The following is a 21,610-nucleotide window of genomic DNA, read 5'->3' on the forward strand; positions in this document are numbered from 1 at the left end:
ATGTCATTTCTTCTTTTTCTTCTCACATTAAATTTTCTTCTCAAATGAACATTCCCCTATATATATATATATATATATATATATATATATATATATATAGTGGAGGGTTCAAATGAGAAGAAATTCTTTGTAAGAAGAAAAAAGAAGAAATTTCAACCAATAGAAATGCTTCATTAGACTTCATTTAATATTTTTACTTAATGTAACTATAAGGGTATATTAGTAAACTTGCATACATCATTAATTGGTAGTTTCATCTTTAATAACTAACTATATGAAATTTGTAACTTATTTTTAAGATATACATTTTTCACAAAAAATAAAAATAAAAATTCATTTATAGTGTAGGATAAATACGAGTTGTGTAGGATAAATTACGAGTTGTGTAGGATAAATTTCAATATGTGTAAGATAAATTTCGAAATGTGTAGGATGACTTTTGATGTGTGTAGGCAAAAATATTTAGTGTGAAGGATTATAGTCTTAATGACTAATTAATTAGTTAAACATAATAATAAATGAGATGAGAAAAAAACTATTTAATGTTTTACAATTATACCCTTTTATTCTTTTTGTTCTCAATAAAATTTTCTTCTCAAATGATCCTTCCCCTATATATATATATATATATATATATATATATATATATATATATATATATATATATATATATATATATATAACACAATTTTTATAATTATTCTTTAACCACTTATTCACTTTTCTTAACCCAATCTACAATCTAATTTTATTAACCAAACTACCCAAGCCCAACCCAGCCCAACCCAACCCAAAGATTTATTTATTTTTTAATGATTGTTTTTTGTTGTTTTATGTGATGATTAGGAGAAAATATAGATATATAAGGGTTTGATTTGTTTATATTTTTTTAGTTGCTCTAGACTTGTATTTAATAATTTTGTTGTTTTATTTAATGCTTTGTTTGTTTAAATGATTACTAATCAATATTTAAAACTAGGGCTTGAATGTTTGAAAATTAAAATTGAAAACTATAGACTATGGTATTGGTTGAACATGATTGTTTATTTTGTTTAAGTGTTTAGTGTTGTCTTATGAACTTACGGAGCAAATTTATATGTGATAAGAACAATGCGTAGAGAAGTTATGGCGCGATTTCTCAAGAGGAAAAGGGTTGGACCATTTTTTATTTTTTTTGTCAGATTCTTCTAGTTAAAGACCAAGTTATGTCTTAGATAAGTCTTTTGGTTGTTTTATTTAATGACTAGGAGAAATAGAAGTAAGTAGCATTTGAACTTTGATGGTTTTGTGTTGTTAATTTACTTACTTATGAAGGTTTTTTATGTTATTTACTATTTTACTTGAAATTTTATTTGTTAATGTGATATGAAGTTAGAAAATAGGGTTTGATTGTTTGGAAATTGAAATTGACCCAACCCGACCCGATCTGATCTGTCCCGCAAAACTTTGTTTGTTTATATTTATTGGTTTTACATGACTGACCCGATCCGACCCGCTATGAACCAAATTTTTTATATAGCTAGAGGCCTAAAATTTTAAAGTTTTTCCACACCCCTAAGAAAAAATTCATGGGTCTACCACTGGCTAAAGGCCTCGGTCATGACTGGGCTTAGGGGCTATCGCCCCATGGTTGGGCTTGTGTCGTAGTTTCCGGTTGGTTTTGAGTTGAGTTGGGTGTACCCACCCTCCATCAAATAGTAAACGTGGGTGACTTGAATTAAAATAACAGAAGTGGTAAATGGCATCGTGGGTAGGGTGTTTGTTGGCACGTATCAGTGTAAATTTCCTTTAATGTTACATGTGTGCATAATAAGTTATATGAATATAAGTTCCAATTAAAATCATCAATGCACTTGTTACAACTTTTGACACAAGCCAAACATTAGGTATTGTGATGTTAGTTGTTTAATATGTAGGACGATCCATTATAATGCTAATAAAAGAGGAGAGGTTGCTTACTTCATCTTCTTCGTATTTCAATGCTCACTTCCTATTTGCCAATGGAGGTGCAAAGGTAGATACCAAATGTTTATCATTATTCCATAAATATTTACATTCTAGGCTTTAAAATATTCCGTCAGATTAAATGTTTGTTTTTTGTAAAGCCAGATATGCAATTGTCACAGGAGGAAACAGGGGAATTGGACTTGAAATATGTCGTCAACTTGCTTTAAATGGAGTTAAGGTCATACTAACGTCTAGAAATCAAAGTCGCGGGGAAGAAGCCGTGGAGAAGCTCAACGCTTCTGGCCTTTCTAACGTCGTTTTCCATCAACTAGACATCAACGATCCGTCTAGTATCGTGTGTTTGGTGAAATTTGTCCAAACACACTTCGGGAAGCTTGATATCTTGGTAAATATTTTGAAATCTTGAAGGTTTAGCGTGTTATATGATAGATTTTGGCCTAAAAACAGACGAAACCAACAAAAGGCCATTTGCAAGAATGTTTGATCCTTTTACCATTTCATTCAACTTGTCATGAGCTTTGTATATATTAATTATTATAGGTGACTTAAGTTGATGTGTTTATGATAGTAAATTATAAAAAATGTAGTGAGAAAATCGTTTAAGTTCAAGAAAATCTAAAATTTGTATGCAGGTCAATAATGCGGGAGAAACTGGAGTTATCATACATGAAAAAGAATTTAAAGCTGGAGGAGGGCTTGTAAGTCCATCTATTTACAAATTATTGATCATGTCATTTATATCACTTGAGAAATAATTATATTGTTATAAACGTTATGAAATACGACTTTTGAAACCAGCATGTCTATAATATTTCCTTGCATCGAGCATCCACGACTGAAAACCAGTGATCGGTGATAAAAATTTGATAGCATTAGTTTTTTCTATTGATTTATAAAATTTATTAGTTTGATCTAAACTATTTTACTATTTTTCTTTACTTCTAAATTTTATTTATCATCTTTTTTTTTAATATTTGAACTAACAAAATTTATACTATATAATAAAAGAAACCACTTTTAGGACATTTGTCATCATATTTGGGCATCTCTTATAGATAATTATTATTTTAATTAATATTTTTAATTAATTATAGATAACTCTCCTATTAAATATTATTTAGTTTAATATCTTATGGATAATTATTATTTAGTTTAGTCTTCTTCTCATTTATAATATTATTTAGAGAAAATTAACGTTTTCTTTTCTAACCCTTTTGCCCCTAACACTAACCTCATCCGTTAAATGTTAGGGGCCAAAAGGGTTAAAAAAAAAGAAGTTAGGGGCCAAAAAGGTTAGAAAAAAAGACGTTGGGGGCTTAGATGTTAAAAATTCTTTTTTAGGCTAAAAGTGTAAAAGTGATATAACCACGGGGGGTCAAAATCGTAATTTTATTATTTGATGTATAAAATTAGATTTATTCAATTCGTACAATACACGAGGTTTTTTAAGAATATATATATTTTTTATTTTTTAGTACAGAAAATTACATTTATTCAAACCGTGTAATACGCATATTTTTAAAGATGTACTTTTTTTATTATTTGGTATATAAAATTACATTTATTCAACCCGTGTAATAAATGAGATTTTTTAAAGATGTATTATTTTATTATTTGGTAAAGAATATTACATTTATTCAACTCGTGTAATACACGTGGTTTTAAAGATATAACTTTTTAATTTTGTATATAAAATTACATTGTACAATATTGTTCTTATAGATATAACTTTCTATTATTTAATATATAAAATTATATTTATTCAACACGTGCAACAAAAAAAAATTTTAAGATATATATTTTATTATTTAGTATATAAAATTTATTTATTCAACCCGTGTAATACACGAGGTTATAACTTAGTAAATTATATACACTAGTAGATGTAAAATAAATATTGTGCTTCTCCAATCGAAAAATTCTAGCATCGTCACTACGTACATGTGTGCACATGGTGTCGAACAACATGTACTAATTACTAAACCATCTCAAATTGTACTTGATTGTACTTGAACAACATGTGTGCATCGTCATTGTAATGATATTTTTTAACATGATATATTTGATGATATTTTAAGGAAAAAAACGTTTTTTTTTTCATTCTACTTCTAAACCTGAAAACCAAACAACTCAATCCGAACTATCCCAAACCCGAATAACCCATACCCGAGCAACCCAAACTTTAAATGGGTCAGTTATCGGGTCACTTTTTTCCTAACCTGAGAAAAACCGAAATTCGAAAAAAAAAAACCCCGAAGAACACCCCTACAATAAGTTAATCTTTGATTATTTTCAGTGGCCCTTGAAGCTTCGCCCCTGATTATTTTTAAAATCATATACTTTGATTGTAAATTTAAAATTGTCGTGCTCTTTTGTATTTAGAATACTAGTAGGGTGCCCGCGCGATGCGGCGGGGGCGACACTTTGGATTGCGGCACTCGTTTCTGGTAGTTTTCTTATTCGTATAATATTTATGATAACATTATTGTGCTGGGTATATATCATTAGTGTTACACATATGTAAAGTTTTGTTTTTTATAAAAATTAATAATCAAAAGACAAAAAATAAAAGATAAGTTGTTATAATTGTAAAGTATGTTTATTTTATTGGTTAAATTATAAAATATAATTTTATTCTTTAAAGTTCATAACTTTTTTTTTAAATATCCACATAGTACTCATCCAATAAACTTTAAGTTTAAATTTTTCGTTTTTATAAAAATAAAAAATTGTATTTGACTCGTAAGAACCTTTTAGAGCTTTAACTTAAATTGTTAGATTTCTGTTTTTTACAGATATAAAAAAATTATATTTTTATAAAATTTCAAGAACTGTTTTTATAAAAAAAAAATAGGATGTTAAGAGTTTATATCTTTATTAACTTTATATCATATTAAGTTCAGATTTTTTGTTCCTAACTAACCTTATCTATATGAGTCCACTTTTAACTTATAATCCCTAAAAATATGCAACACAATCTACTATGTATCTAGTCAGGTTGGTAAAGAATTCTTTTGAAACTATTTAATATTTCCTAGAAATTTGCAACACAATTTAGTATTTATCTAGTAAAGATTGTAAATTTCTAGAGTATTTTATTTATATTACTTGTTACAAGAAATGTTTATAAAAGAATTATTTTTTTATAAAAACAAAATGTTTTGTTTATAAATAAAGTAAAAAATTGTTTTACACATGTAAAGTTTCGTTTTTAATAAAAAAATGATAGTCAAATGACAAAAAATAAAAGATAATTGTTATAGTTGTAAAGTAAGTTTATTTTGTTGGTTAAATGATAAAGTTTATAATTTTATTCTTTAAAGTTCATAACTTTTTTAAAATATCCATTTGGTACTCATCCAAAAAACTTTAAGTTTAAAATTTTTGTTTTTATAAAAATAAAAAATAGTAGTGGACTCGTAAGTATGTTTTACACCTTTAACTTTAAGTGTTAAATTTCGTTTTTATATATATAAAAAATTATATTTTTATAAAATTTTAAAAGCAGTTTTTATAAAAATAGGATGTTAAGAGTTTATATATTTATTAACTTTATATCATAGTAAATTCAGTTTTTTTTTAATTTAGCTTTATAGTTTATTACTTTATTATTTTTTAATTAAGAAATACAAATTATTAGATTAATATCCAAGAATAACTGCAATATTTTATAATTTTAGCTTGATTATATCTAACTGCAATATCTATTTATTGCAACTTTAGTATATTGACTTATATAAGTTGAGTTGACTTGTAAATTTAGGATACTAACTTTATTTTGAACTTTATTAATATGGTCAATAACTGCGTTACATTAACATCAAAAATAAAGTTCAAATATATAATAAACTTTATTTATACGTCTAGATCAAACATAACAGCTGAAATTAAAAAAAAAAACATAAAAACACTTGATAGATTTCATATTAGACTGCATGAAATCTGTTCCGCTTCTGAATTGACACTCGAGGTATTTTTAATCGGGTTTTCTAGTTTGTGCTTGAATCGGTAGTATCTTTTAATTCCTCTTCTTTGTCATTGTCCTCAGAATCGTCTAATTAATAACATCACTCCATTTCCATTCAGAGAGTCTCTTGGATCTCTTCCTTTGAGTCTCAAACTTTCGATTCTTAAAAAGGACAAAAATTGAATACAAAAGTTAAAAAAAGATTAAATAAACCTTAAAATTATCTCTTCACTAAATTCACGTTGAAAATTAGACTTGTATGGACTAAACATTGCACCATAAGAAATAATATCAACACTTTTATCACCATAATTCTGCAACAAAACACACATATAATAACATAACGAACATGTGAATATGAAAGATATACGCAAAAATAATACTTAAAAACCAGCAAAATCAATACCTTTGAAGCTTGTTCGACAAATGGGTTGTTTAAATTGGCATGTTCATCATGCGACTGAATCTGAAAAATCAAATAAGTTAACATTCACATAAAAGTAAATAAAAGAAAACAATTATTCACTGCTGCGATATAACAGAACTGACCTCAGAATTTTCAATCTCACATACTTGGTTTTTCGCAACAATTGAATTCAGAACTCGATCCATCTTTTAACTTTGTTTAGCAATAGAGATAGAGGTGTCCTGCTATGTATTTATAGTAGTAACTATAGAAGTGCATTAGGGTTTAATTTTAGATTTGCCACCCCCTTTATTTAGGAAGTTTGTTGTAGTTAGTTTTAAGTTTTTATAAGATATATCCAAGTACAGATATTAGGCAGTTTTAATAAAAAAATGTGACACATAATATCTTCATTTTATGTTACGGTACTTTTAATTCGTTTTGTTTTTGTTTGCATAGAGGGAGCCCATCTTTGTAGATTAGGCGCATTAGATCACAAGTATTAATTACTTGTACATTGAAGCATTATCGACTTGTACCTTTTAATCCATGCGTCGACATTGTACAAGGCAACTACCGAAACGTCAACAAAAATGTGTAGGTCGTCATGCTATCTTTAGATTTTTTTTAAACAATATAGTTTATAAGATATGTCAAGAATAGGTAAAAAATTATAAGTTTGTTGTGGGTGGGTGAATTGTAACTAATTATTTATAATTTTGTTAAAACCTTAGGGATTTAAGTGTAATAAGTTTAGGGGCTAAAAAATAAATGGGGTTTAAAAGACTAAACTACTCTCATTGTAGGTGTCTTTCTATAAATAAAGTGGGGGAAAAAGTTCTATTTTTTTGGGTATCTTAAAATACTTTTCCCTCATGCATTATAATATAGTATAGATTAATAATAATTTTATGATATAACTATTTATATATACTTTGATTGTAAATTTGAAATTGCCGTGCTCTTTTGTATTTAGAATACTAATAATAATTTTATGATATAACTATTTATTACAATTCCTTACACTAAATAATATATCTTTAGTTTTGAAGGGGTTTAAATTAGATGGGTTCTATATGGCTTCTTTTAACTTAAAATGCATAAGAAAACGACATTGTTTTTTAAGGATGAGCATTTGTTGTCAGAATCGAACTGTACCGTGTATATTCGGTACTGGTACCTATCTTACCCGTTTTTTGGTGCCGGTACGGTACCGGTATTTACGTGTAAAACAACGGTAAAAACTGATACCGAACCGGTATATTCGATACCGGTACCAATTTTCCTTGTTTTTCGGTGCCGATATTTTGGTACCAAATAGATACCATACTCATCTCTACTGTTTCTATCATACGATGACACCAGTGGTTGAGTGGATATGGTGTGAGATCCGATACGTGTGGTTTCTTTCAGGGTGGATCCAATTTTTTGTCACCAAAGAACTCTAATTCCTATAGAAAGATAAAATAAATTTGGTATATAATTAATAGATAAAATCAAATATAAATGGGTTTAAACATCCTAAGTTTAAAGAACCTTTTTTTTTTCTTTTTGAATTTTTTTTCCATTTACTTAACCATGATTTTCAATTGAAAAAAAAAGTGTAATTACTTTAATAGAGTAATTATGTAATTAAAATGCCAAAGTAACAAATTACAAACAAGTGGCATGTAACACCCCCAAATTCCACCTGCGGAAACCCCGCGAGGCGTGTTACGCATCAGAGTTCGAGCCACCAATCACATTGAACCAATGATAAATATTTAGGTAAGTCATAACATTAATTACCAAATAAGATGTCTACATGATATCAATTCTCAAAAGTTGTGTAGCGGAAGCATGTAATCGTTTCATAATAATAATCAAAATCAATGCATTGTTTATAAGTGAATCCAAGAGTCTCGATCCATGACCACTCCAGCACTCCCAGATAGCAAGTCCATGTTCCAAACGTTAACGACCTACAAGCATGCAAACAAGTGTGTCAGACTACGCTGGTGAGTTCAAGGTTTTGTTAACGTGTTGAGTTACCAGATGTATGTTAATGCGATTCAACGTTGCGTTACGATGTTGCTCATGTTAGATACCCTAGGGAGTGTGCCCATGTGTATCCGGGGAGTGGGTACCCCTTAGGACCGATTGCTATGTTGCCTTCGTTAGATACCCTAGGGAGTGTGCCCATATGTATCCGAGGAGTGTGCCTCTAACAACCATAGCCCTACCCAGATAATTAGTTCACGCCCGTCCTTACGGCCCGGTGTGAGGTTTCCCACCTAATAGCGCTATCAACTAATCACCCCCATTGCCCTCCAGGCAATCCGATGATAGATTCCATGTTCAATAACCAAAACCGATTAAGTTGTTTACCCAAGGTTTCCCTTCCAAATGTTTACCAGTTGTCCCAAACCACCGGGACGCATGCTAGAGAAATGCAATGAACTCACCTTGGTTTGCTCGGTAAGATTAAGTACTTTGTTTACCAGTTGAACAATCCAATCCTAATAGGGTTTCAGTACCAGTTAGTTACTTATATATATAAATCACATATCTTTATTATGCAAATAGGAACAAGCTTGGTACGTAGTATCACACTAGTCATAGCGAGCACTCATGTTATATGTATATATACGTTTCACATCACAAATTCATACTATGCCCATACTCTCATGATAACTGTAGTCATTCCATTCATGGTTTCACAATTTCAATTGCCATCATGATATAATATATCATAAGGTTAATCACATATTAAGGTTTTACTAACTGTTTGATATAGTTATTATATCAAGACACGACCCACCTAATTCTGCCCAATAAGTTACACGACCCGGTTCCCTTTGTGCGATCCATACTCATTCATGGGCCAGTAACCTACGAATGATTTTTAGAAGGTGCGGCCCAATACGTATCAGTAACCCATATACCCCAAGCCCCAAAAGAATGCATGATCTCATGTGGTGTGTGAGCGACTCGAGTGTAATGGCTGGCCCGTTAAGAAGCAGCCCACACTAGATGTGCGGCCCTTCTTTAAGTGTGATACCCATGCACCCTATAACCCAACTTAGTATACAAGTGGCCCAACTATCATAACCTCCAACTACTCAACAAAAAGTGATCGGCTCATCATCATCAAAATTACCAGATATGCATGTATAATGTATATGCTCTCAAAACCTTACTGTTAATTTAATTGGATACCATTTGTTTATTAATTCATCTGTTGTTTTCCAGAAGTTATTATGTTCACACATGCATTCACACTAACCTATTTCATTAACCACTACCATGTCTCCTATCTCATGTATATATACATATAATAATAATAATCTGACACATATAGAAATCATGTGATTCTCGATAACAGTAAACCGACCACATGCACACATATATTCCTAACTATACAGATCATTGATTATGAATCGTGCTGGAAACATCAAACAATTAACATAATCAACATAATAATCATTATGCTCATGATTTCAATCATAACCCGTGTCTGTAACCCCCTTCGCTACCTGGACTATGTCGATTAACATGCATGCCAGTTCTAACATATAAATGTTCGATTACGTGTTATTCAATGCATAACAATTATATTAGACAATGAGTGAACGAACAGTACATATGATCATAAACAAATCAAGAACCGGTGCACATACAATCGCAACGAACAAAAGATTAAGGCACGTACAATCACGAATGAATAAGAGTATGATTCACTAACCGAGAGGCGAAAGACAATCGAATACAGTAAGTCGCGATGAGAGGGGGGGTTTCTCCGCAGAACCGTGCGATTCAGAAACTTGGTTCTCCTGCCGTCGCTCAAGAGTTTGCAAGTAGGGTTTACTTTGAATGGCCATCTAGTCGGTTACGTGTATTATGCATAATAATGCATTTGGGCCGGGAAAGTGGTTCGGGTATAATAAAGGCTTGGGCCAGATCTTGCTGTTAATCAATTGTGATGTGGGGGACTCTTATTATTAATTAGTTTTGATGTGGTGAGTCGGTTTACAAAGGCAACCGAGAATACTTGAGATATGAACGGAAACAATTGCACATACGGCCCAATCGAACACACAACAATCGAGATTAAATATTGTGACCCAATGGCCCAACGCACCATACACAACGGAGTTACCACTGATTAACGAAATTAAGAGCACAAGGGTTAAACGTAACTAACCTTGAAAGTTCGGGTTGTCACATCATCCCCAACTTGAAAGAAATTTCGTCCCGAAATTTGACAAGTAAGCACAGAAGAGTGAAGTGAGGAAATTAGGATTATTGCGGATTTTGCTCGGGTGTCACATCCTCCCCATGTTACAGAAATTTCGTCCTCGAAATTTAGGCTATATTATACTCTAGACTCCAATTATGAGTTTGTCGATAATTCACTAAACACGTAGTTAAATACGGTTTCACGAAAGTTCACTAAATAATATATAAGTCACATAGCATATAAAGTCAGATAACATATAAATTCACATAAGTTATATTTCTTTATTTGCTCAGGAATAGTGTTCTAATTAACCCATGTGTAATTCCGTAATTCCCCGAATTACCATTACGTGAGTGTTATGAATTGACCGACACACTAACATGTGCGACCGCGGGGGGGGGGGGGGGGGGTTGTTGCACTAAATATAACTTAGGTGAGCTATACGCCTTTGAATTTGGGGACTTGCAAAAAAAGGCAGTATTTAGTTATCATGGATGTTGTATATTAAGTAGCCAACACTTCACGAAGCAAGTGTATCTAATGTATATCTAGAGCTTACCAGAATTGAGGCGAATGTCGTACATCATAAACGAAGGGTCGACGAAATAAACCGAACTGGAAATGTGTTAAGGTAGTTTGTTACAGGCTAAAATGCTCAACCCCAAAATCACGTGTGTTGGGTGCACCACCAAGATTTACTAGAAGCAAAGTATGTGAATGTGATAAAGTGAGTGTAAGAGATATATGTTTATATATGGTATCGCTACCGGCGATTAGAACTGGTGCAGTCACCCCTATCGAAGATCAAAGGTGATGCCATCGTATGTAAGACTTCGAGAAAGAAAATATAATTTCTTGGAACAGGTGATTCAAGCAATTCAATCAATCAATTGGATGAAAACTCAGGTTAGGCATTAATCCCTATTTCAGACCGGTATCATCTTGACTCGTTCGTTCAGAGGAAAAAAAGATTTTCAGTTGATATTGTTCGTGATATTTTGGTCGCAGTTGGTTGTAGTAGATGACCAGCCTTCGGTCAAAGAAAGATAAGCATGAAACAAAGAGGTCGATGAAGCTATACATGAGTATGGTGCTTTCACACAAGAAGGAATTTTGACCTTGGCATACCTTACGTAAGTAAAAATTTTATTTTATGTTCTTGCACTTGATGATCTTAAGTATGGCCTGTTGCTTCTCGATTAATGTTCGCAGAGAGAGATTTAGACAAACGAGAATTAGCGTACCACAGGGTTAGACAAGAACTATGATATCCACTTTACCACAACCAGATAAGACGCGAAACACATACCAAGACGTGACTATCATCAATCTGTTCCACATAATTGTTTTAGAATCACTAGTAGAATAATAAATCCGATGATGATGGTGTAGTTGGTTGCACACATAAGCGGTATAAGTAGAAATAAGGTGACACTACCGGTCATTGGAAGCGTTACATTGAGGGTGTTGACACAATAAGAATTATGTTGAAGAGTAACGGTTGGTCGAAGTCATAGTGATCCGGTTTAATCGGAGCGTTCTCCACAGTCGTCAAGCCTGTCGTATGCGAATAAGAATGGTTCACTAAAATCTATGTACGAAATTGAGTGTGTAATTAGTCGAACGTGTATGAAGCCAACTTTGAAGGGTTGAACTAAGGCGTGTGTATTAGGAACATCAAGTACGTCACCAAAAGGTTTCATTACAAGGACACGAAAATATTTTCGAAATGATATGGTCATAAAATAATACACAACCATCCTCAGAGTACAAGAAGTGATCACTACGTATCAAAAGAAGAGTTTATCAGGTTATTTTTAAACTAGAGCACAATGTTATAGGAGTTTATGCGTAGACAATCGAGAATGTAGTGTGACCATGATAATGGAATGATAGGTTTATCTATATCAAGAACAGTAACTAACTGTCACCTTAAACGGTAAGCGTCGGCCAAGGCAAGGGCTAGGGGGTAGACTAGTTTAGAGAGGAAAACTGTTATGTAATAGCAATTCTAGCGATACAAGGAGTAAGATTATTGTTTATGTCATCATGTTTATCCGGGAGTTGATTAACTTATACCCCCGTCCTCCGTTGTCCCTCATGGTTCTATATAAGAGAAGGGAACAATCTTATGGGTCGAAATGAGGTAAAAGTCGAGTATCACATTGAAATCTACAAACTACCAAGTTTACACACAATAGGGCAGAACCCTTCTCACGCTCATTAAGCCTCACTGGGATTTGCATGCACCCTGCGTTATTATTAAGTGTGCACCCAAAATAATAAGGCAATTTGCATGCTTATCTCAGTGCCTCTTAGCTTGCGCTTGAAGTTTCCCCCGTCCAAACAACACAACAGATGATATCACAGTTCTATGGTTTACATGAGTCGAAGAGTAGTGTCACACTATCGAGCCACTATGGTGTTAAATGTTTCAGTTCATGTACGGTGTGAGTGTGTGACTGCTAAGCAAGTAATGTATAAAGTGGGAGAGAGACGAACCTTGCAATCTGGAGCTGAGTGTCATGATCGATTTTCGAAGTGGTTCGGTTATAGTCTGGTTTTACAAAACGTTTTAAAACCTAGTTCACTATAACCAATGGCTCTGATACCAACTGTAACACCCCCAAATTCCACCTGCGGAAACCCCGCGAGGCGTGTTACGCATCAGAGTTCGAGCCACCAATCACATTGAACCAATGATAAATATTTAGGTAAGTCATAACATTAATTACCAAATAAGATGTCTACATGATATCAATTCTCAAAAGTTGTGTAGCGGAAGCATGTAATCGTTTCATAATAATAATCAAAATCAATGCATTGTTTATAAGTGAATCCAAGAGTCTCGATCCATGACCACTCCAGCACTCCCAGATAGCAAGTCCATGTTCCAAACGTTAACGACCTACAAGCATGCAAACAAGTGTGTCAGACTACGCTGGTGAGTTCAAGGTTTTGTTAACGTGTTGAGTTACCAGATGTATGTTAATGCGATTCAACGTTGCGTTACGATGTTGCTCATGTTAGATACCCTAGGGAGTGTGCCCATGTGTATCCGGGGAGTGGGTACCCCTTACGACCGATTGCTATGTTGCCTTCGTTAGATACCCTAGGGAGTGTGCCCATATGTATCCGAGGAGTGTGCCTCTAACAACCATAGCCCTACCCAGATAATTAGTTCACGCCCGTCCTTACGGCCCGGTGTGAGGTTTCCCACCTAATAGCGCTATCAACTAATCACCCCCATTGCCCTCCAGGCAATCCGATGATAGATTCCATGTTCAATAACCAAAACCGATTAAGTTGTTTACCCAAGGTTTCCCTTCCAAATGTTTACCAGTTGTCCCAAACCACCGGGACGCATGCTAGAGAAATGCAATGAACTCACCTTGGTTTGCTCGGTAAGATTAAGTACTTTGTTTACCAGTTGAACAATCCAATCCTAATAGGGTTTCAGTACCAGTTAGTTACTTATACATATAAATCACATATCTTTATTATGCAAATAGGAACAAGCTTGGTACGTAGTATCACACTAGTCATAGCGAGCACTCATGTTATATGTATATATACGTTTCACATCACAAATTCATACTATGCCCATACTCTCATGATAACTGTAGTCATTCCATTCATGGTTTCACAATTTCAATTGCCATCATGATATAATACATCATAAGGTTAATCACATATTAAGGTTTTACTAACTGTTTGATATAGCTATTATATCAAGACACGACCCACCTAATTCTGCCCAATAAGTTACACGACCCGGTTCCCTTTGTGCGATCCATACTCATTCATGGGCCAGTAACCTACGAATGATTTTTAGAAGGTGCGGCCCAATACGTATCAGTAACCCATATACCCCAAGCCCCAAAAGAATGCATGATCTCATGTGGTGTGTGAGCGACTCGAGTGTAATGGCTGGCCCGTTAAGAAGCAGCCCACACTAGATGTGCGGCCCTTCTTTAAGTGTGATACCCATGCACCCTATAACCCAACTTAGTATACAAGTGGCCCAACTATCATAACCTCCAACTACTCAACAAAAAGTGATCGGCTCATCATCATCAAAATTACCAGATATGCATGTATAATGTATATGCTCTCAAAACCTTACTGTTAATTTAATTGGATACCATTTGTTTATTAATTCATCTGTTGTTTTCCAGAAGTTATTATGTTCACACATGCATTCACACTAACCTATTTCATTAACAACTACCATGTCTCCTATCTCATGTATATATACATATAATAATAATAATCTGACACATATAGAAATCATGTGATTCTCGATAACAGTAAACCGACCACATGCACACATATATTCCTAACTATACAGATCATTGATTATGAATCGTGCTGGAAACATCAAACAATTAACATAATCAACATAATAATCATTATGCTCATGATTTCAATCATAACCCGTGTCTGTAACCCCCTTCGCTACCTGGACTATGTCGATTAACATGCATGCCAGTTCTAACATATAAATGTTCGATTACGTGTTATTCAATGCATAACAATTATATTAGACAATGAGTGAACGAACAGTACATATGATCATAAACAAATCAAGAACCGGTGCACATACAATCGCAACGAACAAAAGATTAAGGCACGTACAATCACGAATGAATAAGAGTATGATTCACTAACCGAGAGGCGAAAGACAATCGAATACAGTAAGTCGCGATGAGAGGGGGGGGTTTCTCCGCAGAACCGTGCGATTCAGAAACTTGGTTCTCCTGCCGTCGCTCAAGAGTTTGCAAGTAGGGTTTACTTTGAATGGCCATCTAGTCGGTTACGTGTATTATGCATAATAATGCATTTGGGCCGGGAAAGTGGTTCGGGTATAATAAAGGCTTGGGCCAGATCTTGCTGTTAATCAATTGTGATGTGGGGGACTCTTATTATTAATTAGTTTTGATGTGGTGAGTCGGTTTACAAAGGCAACCGAGAATACTTGAGATATGAACGGAAACAATTGCACATACGGCCCAATCGAACACACAACAATCGAGATTAAATATTGTGACCCAATGGCCCAACGCACCATACACAACGGAGTTACCACTGATTAACGAAATTAAGAGCACAAGGGTTAAACGTAACTAACCTTGAAAGTTCGGGTTGTCACATCATCCCCAACTTGAAAGAAATTTCGTCCCGAAATTTGACAAGTAAGCACAGAAGAGTGAAGTGAGGAAATTAGGATTATTGCGGATTTTGCTCGGGTGTCACATGGCAGGTAAACGGGCAACAAGTGGCATGTAATTATATACAATTACTCTAGAGTGGTTATATAATTACTCTAATTATATAATTTTTTAAATTCTATGACTAAAATACATATTTAACTAGATGCGAAAAAAAAATCAAAAAGAGTAAAAAGTTTTCCTTCACGTCTCATATTTAGGGGTTGTTTGGCGACTTCTGAATGGTTAAATGCTGAACTAGTAAGAGGTCTGAACCATTAAGTGTTGAACTAGTAACAGGTCTGAACCATTAAGAGCCAGTATAATGCTTAACAGTTCCGAGGCAAATGTCTGATCAATTCAGATTAAAGGCCTTAACCATTCAGACTCAGCATAATATTTAATCATTCAGAGACAAATGTTTGAACCATTCAGACATCTGCTCGCGAAACAAACAATCTGAACCATTAAGGCCATCCGTAGTCATAAGGCCCCTTTGGGGGCGTTATGCGACATGTGGCATGCCACGTCACCACGGGGCTTTATGGGGCGTTATGCAAGTTGAGACCGTAGTCATAAAGCTCATTTGTCATCATTACTCATTATTTTAATTTTCATTTTTTTAATTAATTTCTAAGTTTTTTAAAAAAAAATCATTTCATTAAATAAAAAAAAAACATTAAACTAGAATAAAAAAAATTACACAATCAAAGGTTATATTTTTTTTTCAATCCGCTCCTTTTGTGCCAACGCCATTTTCAAAGCTTTTCCCGTTAAGTGGTCGTGCGGTTTCGAGTAGAACTCAAAGTCGTGAGCCCATTGTCTATCCCCCATAATCTCCGTAACTTCGCGGTTCTCCTCCATACGTTTAGTACCGAGTTCGTGTATGTCTTGAAGTCGCTTGTTTATCTCCGAAAATGCGTTACTCATATCCGTTCCCATAGACATCGACGACGACTCGGGCTTTTTCGCCCGGCTTTTCTTCCGGGCGGTCTTGATAGCTCTTCCACCGGCTCGTCATCCGTAATATCCTCGTTCACCTCGGTGTTTCGAGCGTCGGAGGTTGGCGTTTTGGGTTCACCCGACTCGTTTGTTTTGGACCTCTTTGACGGCCGTTTATTTCCTGACCGACCACTCGGAGTAGAGATGTTGGCCCACTCGGAGGTATTCGTCTCCTTTACCCATAAGATCGAAAAAAAGATCTCGTATTCGGGCCCAAAAAATGGATTTACTTTGATTGTTTGTTAAAAAAAAGATATAATGTTAGTCTAAAATTTAAAAAAATAAAAACAGAAAACAAATAAAAAAACTGCAAATAAATAAATACAGAAAATTAATTAAAAAAAACTGAAAATAAATAAAAACAGAAAACAATTAAAAACAGAATATATAAACTGAAAAATAAATAAAAAACTGCAAAAAAAAAAGAAAAAAAAACGAAAAAAAACACAAGAACACACAAAAAAACGGAAAAACAGAAAAAAAAAATAAAGAAATATAAAAAATATACCTATAACCGGGTCCTCCGACACGTCGATCCAAGCGCGGGTTAACGCATACTCCTCATCGGACTCCCACGGTATTCATGAACCCGGGATTTTGTTCAAAAGATTCGTGAACCCGGGATTTTGTTGATTATCATCGAGAAAACCGGAGCCGAAAGGGTTGGGTCGAGGGGGAACCGGCGACACGGGGCGAGTAGGATTACCACATTGGTTTGGGTCCGCACTTGTTCTGGGAGGAATGAAGTCACGGTTGAATGGATGCATTGTATAAAAAATTTAAGGATTTCTAAAAAATTGGTAGAGAGAAAGAGTGTTTGAGTGTGTGTGGATTTAAAAATATAGGAAAGGGGGTATTATTTAAAGGAAAGTTTTAAAATAATTGAATTTTTTTTTATATAAATGACCGTTTACAACGGTCAAAAACAAACAAACACATTCAAATAGTGCCGCTATCCTCATCGCGCCTCTCAAAATTTTTGGGCCATAGCGCCCTTGGTGGCGGTGTTCTTGGGCGCTTTCTGGCGCTATGTGGGTGCATACCGCCCCACTACACACTGTCTAAGTGTTGAACTAGTAAGAGATCGATCTGAACCATTAAGAGCCTCATTAAGAGGTAAACAAACAAGCCCTTAGACTGGACGGTATGGGGCTCGTCCCCAGGGCCGTCCCCTTGCCGCCGCCCCGTCCTTGCCACCCCCTTGCTCCGTCGCCAGTCCTCTTCCGTCCTCTTTGTCCGCCCACAGCCGCCCAAGCCAGGCCTCACCCCCTCACACACACCTATACACACACACATACATACATATAAAGGGGTCATCCCCCACCCCTTAGGTCCATCCTTACACCCGCTTACGTGACGGCCCATCCTTGGAGGACTACCCTCCCCCATACCTTCGAGTCTAAGATCTATTTGTAGAATAACATTACCATACGAATAATATCTATTAATTCAAATATTTCTTTTTCTATTTTTTTTTTTAATTTAAAACAAAGAAAAAACAAATTTCTAATATTTCCTCTTGGTGTCATCCAAAATACATGACGCGTGATACTTTTATTCCAATTTTTCATTGCATTAAATAACATCTTATGTATGTACGTATATGATCGAGGTAAAGCTCAACGTACTACAGCAAACAATTCTATTAAGACTCTGACATGCATTCTAGAAAAATTGGATTGAAGCTAACTATATAACTTAGGGGTTCTTCTAAAAAAGATTTCAAACCGACCGAGTTGTTTACATTGAAACAAATCGGTTGGTTCGTCGGTTTAAGAATAACACAATTTGGTTATGGTATGTTGTTTAAAAACGTGTATAAGAATTCGGCTCACGATTTAACTTTAAACGGGTCATATAAACCAAACCAACCATTTACCTTTATAATATTCATGGACCATCTTTATCAATTTCTAAGAACAAACTAATAAATTTGAATTTAAAAAAAAATCCATGTCAAACCTTGCCTTTTTTCTAATAGTAAATTGTTCGGTCCGGGTTTTTTTTTATTGTCAAAGCCGGTCGAACCAGATTATCATCTTCGATGTATCTAACAACATCCTTGTGTGTATATATCACCTTATAATACAAAGAAACATGACATTAGTTATGTATTACTAAATAGTTACAAGTCGTCGATGAAAAGGCGCATCTTTTAGCCAACATTGTGGAAGAGCCTTACGAATTGGGAGAAAAGTGCCTGAAAACAAATTTCTACGCGACCAAAACGATTACAGAAGCGCTTATTCCTCTTCTCCAACTTTCTAAATCTCCAAGAATCGTGAATGTTAGCTCTGTCTACGGAGACCTATACGTAAGTAATCAACTCATTTACGCATATAAAAATATCAACAAACTTGCATATAATTCATGTATTAATTTCTTCTTGTTTTTAGTGGTTCTACAATGAAAAGTTGAAAGAAGAGTTGCTAGATATTGATAAATTAACTGAAGAAAGGATAGATGAGATAATCCAGTGGTTTTTGAGTGATTTTAAGGCCGGTAAGTTGCAAGAGAATGGATGGCCACTAACAGTCTCTGCATACAAAGTTTCAAAAGCTGCTCTTAATGCTTATACAAGACTCATGGCAAGAAAGCATGAGAATATTTTTGTGAACTGTGTGCATCCTGGGTATGTTAGAACAGATATGACATACCATACTGGAATTATCACGGTTGATGAAGGTGCGAAAGGTCCGGTGATGGTTGCTTTGTTGCCGGATAACGGGCCTTCTGGTGTATTCTTTGATCAAACACAAATTGCTCCATTTTCATCGAGTATACCATCTTAATAAATTATAAAGCATCGTATTACCGGAAATGATATCATATGTAACAAACAAAGTTGCTTCTGCTTTAAATATTTCGGTTTTTTCTTTGAACCTTAAATTCTGTTATTCTACCTGTATTATCCATGTGGAGGAGTTTTTTTTATTGATAAAATTTATAAATTAAAGACTAACTATATCACGCACTCTCATGCCATATGTACATGCACATACAACTATAAGTAACATGATATAAAATTGTTAAACAATTCTACAAGCATAAAGCAATTTATAAAGAAGATTTAATAAGTTTGTTGATTATTGAAGTGAAGAAAATACAAGTTATATGTTTAAGGGCATTTATGCAATTCCAATACAAAACCTTTTTTTATTTGATTTTTTTTTATAATGTCCAACTAACTTGCAAACATGAAGCAAGCATTGTTTCTTTTCTTCTGTTTTCCCTGGCTGACAAAAAATAAGTGAGTTGGTACAAAACAGGTCAAACAAAACACAAATAAACCAGAAAAAAACATCATATAAAATGTCGGTCGCTAAAGATGGCACTTTTGATCTATCTACGGAAGGATGTATCCGCTTCTGCATAGGATGCTACCCCACACCAGTTAGGATAAGAGGGTTCAGACAATATTAATACTATTTTCAACATATACAAATATCATGGCAGGGAATAGTCTTCCCCCATTAGTTGAAATGGACAGCCGTCACTTATCTATTGGACCAACCATTTTATTATATATACACTTTAAAATTACGGTTTCGCCCCCAGTTTAAAATTACGCTTTTCTCCGAACTTAAAAATATAATAACCCTTTTGCCAGCAGGTCAAATTTACGATTTTGTCATCGGTTCAAAATTACGATTTTACCCACAGCTTATTATTTTATACCCGCATTAAAATTACGGTTTTGCCCCCAGTTTAAAATTACGTCTTCGCCCCCAGTTCAAAATAAAATTATGCTTATGCTCCCAGCTCAAATTTACGATTTTCCCCTCGGTTCAAAATTATGATTTCACCCTCAGTTTAAAATTACTTTTTTGCCCCTAGCTAAAAATAAAATTATAGTTTTTCCCTACCTCAAAGTTACGATTTTACACTCGGTTCAAAATTATGATTTCCCCCCAATTCAAAATAACAATACGACTTTAAACCCAGCTAAACCGAAAATACGATTTCGGCCTCGGTTAAAATATTGCGCTTTTACCCTCAGACAAAATTACGTTTTCGCCCCAGTTCAAAATAAATCCCCCCCCCCCCCCCGCCACTCCAAATTACGATTTTACACTAGTTTATTAGTTTATACCGACTTTAAAATTACAGTTTTGCCCCCAGTTTAAAATTACGTATTTGCCCCCAGTTCAAAATAAAATTATGTCCCCCCCCCCCCCCCCGCTAAAATTTACGAATTTCCCCTCCGTTAAAAATTACGATATCACCCTCAATTCATATGTTTTTTGCCCCCAGTGCAAAATATAAATATGGTTTTCCCCTAGCTAAAAATTAGGATTTTACCATCGGGAAAAAAAATTTGATTTTTCTCCCAAGTAAAAATAAAAATATGACTTTGCCTCCAGCTAAAATCCGTGTCAAAGAGTTGTATACCACGCTTTTTACTTTTTCTTTCTAGCAAAACTATAGTACTGTTTTTTTAATTGCTTGAGAATTATTCGGCCATCGCCTCGCAACGTGAGCGGGGCATCATACAAAGACAATGGCAGGGAATAGTGTTTCCCTGCCATTGGTCGAAATGGGCTGCCGCCCCTCCTCTATTGGATCAACCATTTTATTATTTTATATCCATTTTAAAATTACGGTTTTACCCCAAGTTTAAAATTACGCTTTTCTCCCAACTAAAAAATATAATAACCCTTTTGCCAGCAACTAAAATTACGATTTTGCCATCTTTTCAAAAATTACGATTTTACCCTCAGCTTTTTATTTTATACCCGCTTTAAAATTACGGTTTTGCCCCCAGTTTAAAATTACGTCTTCGCCCCCAGTTCAAAATAAAATTATACTTTTGCCCCCAGCTCTAAATTACGATTTTT

General features: G+C 34.3%; 1 protein-coding gene across 1 annotated transcript; it reads left to right on the top strand.

The window, feature by feature from the left end:
• The first annotated feature begins 1,915 nt into the window (after positions 1-1,915).
• On the top strand, positions 1,916-19,734 carry LOC110937452 ((+)-neomenthol dehydrogenase). Its single transcript, XM_022179873.2, has 5 exons — positions 1,916-2,014; positions 2,110-2,353; positions 2,601-2,666; positions 18,898-19,086; positions 19,169-19,734. Exons 1-5 carry the CDS (start codon positions 1,980-1,982, stop codon positions 19,562-19,564), a joined length of 930 nt encoding a protein of 309 aa, XP_022035565.1. The 5' UTR covers positions 1,916-1,979; the 3' UTR covers positions 19,565-19,734.
• The last annotated feature ends 1,876 nt before the right edge of the window (positions 19,735-21,610 follow it).

Source organism: Helianthus annuus, chromosome 4 (genome assembly GCF_002127325.2).
Source record: "Helianthus annuus cultivar XRQ/B chromosome 4, HanXRQr2.0-SUNRISE, whole genome shotgun sequence".
NCBI lineage: Eukaryota > Viridiplantae > Streptophyta > Magnoliopsida > Asterales > Asteraceae > Helianthus > Helianthus annuus.